Source organism: Rhea americana, unplaced genomic scaffold (genome assembly GCF_003343005.1).
Source record: "Rhea americana isolate MKP2758 unplaced genomic scaffold, rheAme1 scaffold_215, whole genome shotgun sequence".
In the NCBI taxonomy this organism is placed as follows: Eukaryota; Metazoa; Chordata; class Aves; order Rheiformes; family Rheidae; genus Rhea; species Rhea americana.
Window position 1 is genome coordinate 355,202 of NW_028186305.1, and position 6,164 is coordinate 361,365.

The following is a 6,164-nucleotide window of genomic DNA, read 5'->3' on the forward strand; positions in this document are numbered from 1 at the left end:
ACTTAAGCAAAACTCAATAATGCAACTGAGGTCAGACAGAACTATTTATCACTACACCTAGTACTTACTCTTTTTATCTGAAGTTGGTGCAATCCACGGTCTTTTTCTGTCATACACTGCATATGGGAACAGTTGTGTATTCTGAGGAAAGTTAACTTAATGCTCAACTCCTCAGTCTGATTCAAAACAGGATGCTCTCTGTCCTTAAGCTTAGGAAAAAAAAAATGCAAGAAAATGCACATTACTGCATAGTACTTTGGTATTATATTGCTGGAACATTGCAAGGTGCTGCCTTTCCATTATAGATCATCTTTCCATAGGCTAGCTTTGTTTCCTTGAAATGCTGGTGGTGTCCAATTTAGTAATTTGTAATTTCAAAATTCACAGGACAAMACACAATGCAAAGACAGCCCAATAGGCCAACTTGCTTAATGCATCTGATAGYGTAAATCACATTCCTAGATGATATACAGAGAAAAAAACTCCATGTAAAATGATTATGATTTGACAAAAAGTTTATTCTTTGCTTAAGGCATTCTGGCAGCCAGAGATGCAGATTTGCAGCTGTTCTAACCACTAAACGCATGGATTGCGGCACAGGGTTAGCCAATCTTTATGATTTAATTTACAGAACTAATTAGTTGGATTTACTGTCTTTAGCACACTTTACCCACTATTTGCTTAAGGAGAAATAAACGAGCCCTGCGTGTCACATCACATCCAATAGGGAAAAAGTAACTCTAGTATCAAGGCATGTCCACTGGGATAAGCTTATGAACCAGCAAGGTACTTAAATCTTGCAGTGCTTTATATGCACACTGCCATATATTAGAGAGGAAACATGCAGACATCCCTCCTGTAGCCAAGATGCAGATCATCAAGGAGATTTAAAAACTCCTCTAGTAAGTTTTATATATGGAAGATGGARAACATACTCATCAGCAAGTAGATTTCAGCCCAGAATAAAGGAAAATACAGACTGAGTTTTGCAGCAAAAARTATCAAGTACTTTCCAAAATACATCACGCTATGAGCACCGAGTCACATGTGTTACACAGACATTAGATTTTTTCCAAAGCAYCTGTGACACRACACCTTGAAGTTCAGCTGTTAGCAGTCAGATAACATGGCTGAATTACCACAAATAAACTTACATGGTAGTTAACACACACAATAGAGAGAGTGGAGAGTGTTCTGCATCATAATGCACAACACAGCAGCGCACAGTTCATACAATTAAGACTTTCAGGTATTGAAAAGATTAGTTAAGCATTAAGTTAAAAAGAAAGAAAACCTGTAATTATACTTTTTTAACCACAGTGTATTGAAGGAATAGGGGATGAAAAGACCTCCCAACCATCATGGTACTACTTCTGAGAACTTAGCACTACAGTTGTTATCCAGGAGCAACCCCATTAAAAGCCAATTCATTTGGAACTACTCATTCTCTTAGTAGAGGCCCAGACAACATGAGGTTCCATCAAGGCAGGTARGATATTTCAGGATTTCAGTGTTATATTTAAATTCTAACTTCAGAGTCCTGGAAGGCTTTATAGCACCATCACTATGGCGAGACCATTCCACAGCCTTGAGGCTCATCTCAGTCTGGCACTTGGTAATTCAGACTCACTGGAAAATCCTGAGGACTTCAAACCTGCAGTCATCACCCTTTGTGACTAACTGCTCATCCTCTCTTGAGCAGATGGGACACAGCAACCGAGTCATCTTCTGGAGGACAAGAGAGAAAGACCTGACCTATCAAGGTGTCATACCTGTCTTAATGTCCCCCCCCCCAAAAAAAAAAAAAGAAGCATTTCTCATATGCTGACATTCCAAGGCTTTTCTTAAGCACACCACCTATTAGAGAACACCTTGGAAGGTTAACCATTCTCTTCTCCCTGCTCCATCTCTGGGAAGCTGCAGCTTTCAAGTAGCTGTATCCTACATCTTTATCACCAAGCTTGGAGAACTAGTTGTACTTGCACTGACCTTTCCCAAAAGGCTGCTTCTGCATAGGGGCATATGCAGGTTTAACGTACCTCACCAATTTTCCTTACATTTGCTGGACAAGTATTTTAAAATAAGATTGTCATCTGATGCATACTGTACTTTTACTAGATATGTAATACTTCTTGATGTGAAACACTTCCCTGTCAGTAGCTACTGGATTCTCCTGGAAAGTAGCACAGATTAGAACAAGTCCCTGAACTTAATGAAGGCCACCGAAGTCCCAGGAAATGCTAAGTAGAGATAGAAAAAAAAAAATACCCCATCTGAAAAAGTTAGCTGGAGGAGACATTTACACATTAGTGTTTCTGTTTTGGCATCACTCTACAGTCAGAAGCAAGCAACTACAAGAAATAGTGCACCTTTACTCAACAAATCTTGTTTCCTGCCTAGTCACTACCACAGCAAAGTCTGCATTTGATCAGCAGAAGCAACAATGTTCAAGCTTAAGTGCAGAAGCCTAACACACAATCAGTTTTACATAGCTATTATTGGTTTCACTACAGGAAGCTTAACAAAATTTTTCTCTGCAGCAACTGAAAAAAGTATTTTCCCCCTTTTCACATAGTACTAGTTCTTAGACAACGAAGACAGTTTATCTCTGTAGATTCACTTACACATTGCATTTTCGGCCTTTTAGTGAGTCAAGAATTTTGAAACATCCTACAGAAAAGCTACCTTATCTAACTTTGAAGCAAGGAGAAACATTTGTGAATGAAGATTATCCTATGCATCTGAATTAAGGTGCTTCAACAAGTTCTTGACCATTACTGAAACATTGCCTAAATATAAATGCATGCACGTACAYAGCAACTATATTCTTGTAGCATACACCACATTAGAGATGAAACAAAGGCAAGAGAAATTAGAAAGGCATTAAGAACAGTCCAAGCCAAACCGTATCCAGCTTTATTAAAGGTACTTTTCATAAACAATCATGGTAATTTAGGCAGGACATGGGCTACAATCTGCAACATTTTACAACAACTGTCGAACTCCCCTCCCTTCATGGACTACCAAAACGTAAAAGTTGCTATAAAACAGAAGAATTCTCATTTCATACTTGTAGAGGGAAAAGTTTAGAGTGAGGGTGGACACTTTCACATTTAGTATGTTGTTTAACAACTTTTCACAAACCTACCCTGACTTTTAGAGGAAAAATTAAAACTGCAGGTTTCTTAATCTGAAAATCCACAATATAAAAGAGGGAATGCAGCTCCTTCTAGAGCCATTATATTCCAAATTGAACATGAGAAGTCTGGATCACCTGACAATGCATTTAGAGTAGTTAAGTCCCAGTTGCCATCTCCGCCATATTTTGGAGTGATAAGCTCTCRGCAAGTAATGAAGACATGAAAGAAAATACAGATGGCATTACAAAACTGTGGTTTTGAAGCCGGCAACRGGCATCTTGGGAACTTGAACATTCACTCTGATGCACTTCACAGAACTTGACAGACGTGCAGCATGAAGGAATCCTTCCTCCTCTATTCAGGAAGAGCCTTTCTTCCAAAAAAATGGGGGAGGGGAAAAAAAACTTTTGTTTTTTAAAATCCAGGTTCTGAGAATTAGACTAAGTGACATTTGTCCCCACTGCCTCCCCCCCCCAACACAACAACGAAGCGGTCTGTGTGCTAACAACATAGCTTAAAAAAAAGTAAAACAAAATTCTGCATTGTTATAAAACTTGATAAAAAATAGTATTTCAAACTGTACAGTCACCAGAAGTACACAGTTATCAAAAATTCACACATTTTACTTGGCATCACCAGCACCTTCAGCTTTCTGTGCCTGAAAGAAAAAGGGGAACCAGTCAATATACACCATATACTTGCATCAAACTGGAAATTCCTTTWCCTCATTAAGGATCTTCCCAACAGAAAAACAAAACAAACTTATTTGAGCTGCATCACTCTACTCTTYAAGCAAAAGAAAATCTAGAATTAGAAGCACCTTAAAAGCAGATCTGAAGTTGCTTTACTGTGTTAACTTTACTGATTTTTAGAACGAGGCGCAACAGTAATTTCATTTAGTAACTTCAACTAGCAAACAGGTAATTTTCATTTTAACTCTTTATCAACCAACACAAACAATACTTTCAACAACATGTCTACAGATTCTTTTAATGTCATAAGCAACAGGTCTAAGTAACTGAGCAATAATTTCATTTCATTAGTACAGGTCTAGACCTGCCAATATTTGATACGGAAGAAAAAAGTTACTGATGTAACACAAGGTGCTAGTAATACTACTATACCTGGTCTGTTTTGGCATCTCCGTTTTCTGCAGGGTTGTTTCCCTCCTTGCCAGCATCAGTTTTCCCCTTTTTCCCCTTAGGCAACTTCTCGCTCTTCTGCTAAATGCAAGGTGACATACACCATTAGAATTACCGATACCCATTCATTAAGCCACAAGACTCCAACAACTAGGATTCTARAAGAAACACTGTTGGCCTAAAAAGAACGTAGCAATACACAAGAGAAGAAACTCTACAGAAGTAGTGAATCTGATCCGTCTTAGATACTTTCTTTTTCATAGAACTTGCATAAGAGTTTTCAGTCCAACTTTATKGAAGCAATGATCCAACTAAATCCTCAAATGATTGCCGCCACTGACAAATGCACTGTTATTCGAAGTTTTCTTAATTACTAGACAAGCCTATAATTCATAACCCATCTACCTTTCAGTAATASGATTAACATAGCAACTTACCTTTGGAGCTGCCTTTTTAGGTTTAGGCTCTGGTTTTGGAGGGGCAGGTTTCTATAAGAAAAAAATCCTATTATACAAGCAGTTAAAAAAAATCATATTGGGTCTTAAGAAAAAAATGAAAAGATTCTCCCCCCCCTCCCCCCCAAACACACACACACACACACTCTCCAAATAGTTTACTTTCAGGAAAGCAGTATCTGAAATCGAAGCACTTAGTTGATTTGACAATTATTCTACCACTCCCATAACACTACACAATGGGGCAGTTTGTTAAGCTAACAACATTCTTTCAACTGAACAATGCATCCCTCCAGAATACCTATGGTTCTCACGCAGATGCAGTATTTAATACTCAAGACTAATACTATTAAACATTGTGACATCTCAACAAAATACTCACAGCAGATAACCTTGCCGATCTCCGTTGTGGCTATTTAAAAAGAAAAATGATTAAAATTAGTGTGACAGAATGCGAACTATCCAAAACTCTGAAATAAGTCTATTTCAAGGAGTACAATCCCAGAACACAAGCTTAACTTTTTACTTTTTTCTTATTATCAAGCAGCAAGATACCCCATTTAAAGTCACTACAAACAACACGTAACAGCAGTCAAGTCGATTTCTGCACAGTTAAAACGCACAGTTAATACTTTAAARGGATGGCATCAATTAAGAACAATTTACCCCACTCCAGCTATTTATTTCGACTAAGGTAAATCTAGCCTTCCAACGCAAACACTTTATGCTTTAACTTTCTCAAAATATTTAACTTCTTACCTCATCCTTAACTTTGGCCTTATCGCCCTTGGTATCTCCTTCAGCCTAGAAGCATAAAATGTAAGTTGCAGCAACAAGTTAAGAGGAATGCTCAGCCCCGATACCCGCAGGAGCACAGTTATTTTTAACCCCAATACCTGTAAAGTAAACGTTTTCGGCGAGTTCCCGGAGGGCGCTAGGCCCTAACGGCGCCTCAGGTCTCCGGGGCTCCACCCCCACCTGCCTGTTTGGACCGCGAGGCCGGGCGTTCCGGCGCGGACAGAGATTCGGGGAGGGGCTGGAGGCATCAGCGGCGCCAAGGCTTTTGGCACGGGTCACGGCCCCTTCGCGGCGGGATCCGGAGGCAAACCTTCGGCCCAGCACCGACCCGCCCCACAGCGAAGCGAGAGCGGAGACGAGAGGCCCCTCTCCCCCGAGGGCGGGGGGGGGGGGAAGCTGCCCCTTCAGGGAGGCCCCGCTCCCGCCCACGGCTGCCCCCATGGGGCGGCGGTTTTGGCGGCAAAGCAGCCCGGGCTCCAGGAGCGCGGCCGCTTCCCGCCCTTTCCCGCGCGTTGGAGGAAAGGGGCGAGCCCCACCGGCGCTCCCCTCCCCCCCTTCGCGCCGACCTCCCGCCAAAACCAGCCGGATCGGACCGGCTCCGTTCCGCGCGCGCCCCTCCCCTCCCCGTT

The 6,164-nt window shown here is 41.1% G+C and overlaps 1 protein-coding gene across 1 annotated transcript in view; it reads right to left on the reverse strand.

Annotated features, from left to right (window-relative positions):
* Positions 1-2,888: 2,888 nt before the first annotated feature.
* Positions 2,889-6,164, reverse strand: part of HMGN2 (high mobility group nucleosomal binding domain 2) — a 5,517-nt gene continuing 2,241 nt past the window's right edge. Inside the window, exons 2-7 of the mRNA XM_085305125.1 lie at positions 5,634-5,678; positions 5,497-5,541; positions 5,120-5,149; positions 4,720-4,770; positions 4,265-4,363; positions 2,889-3,798 (exon numbers count right to left, since the gene is read on the reverse strand). Of these exons, the coding sequence (XP_085161251.1) occupies positions 3,763-3,798; positions 4,265-4,363; positions 4,720-4,770; positions 5,120-5,149; positions 5,497-5,541; positions 5,634-5,678 (306 nt within the window). The 3' untranslated portion in view covers positions 2,889-3,762. The remainder of the gene's footprint in view (positions 3,799-4,264; positions 4,364-4,719; positions 4,771-5,119; positions 5,150-5,496; positions 5,542-5,633; positions 5,679-6,164) is intronic.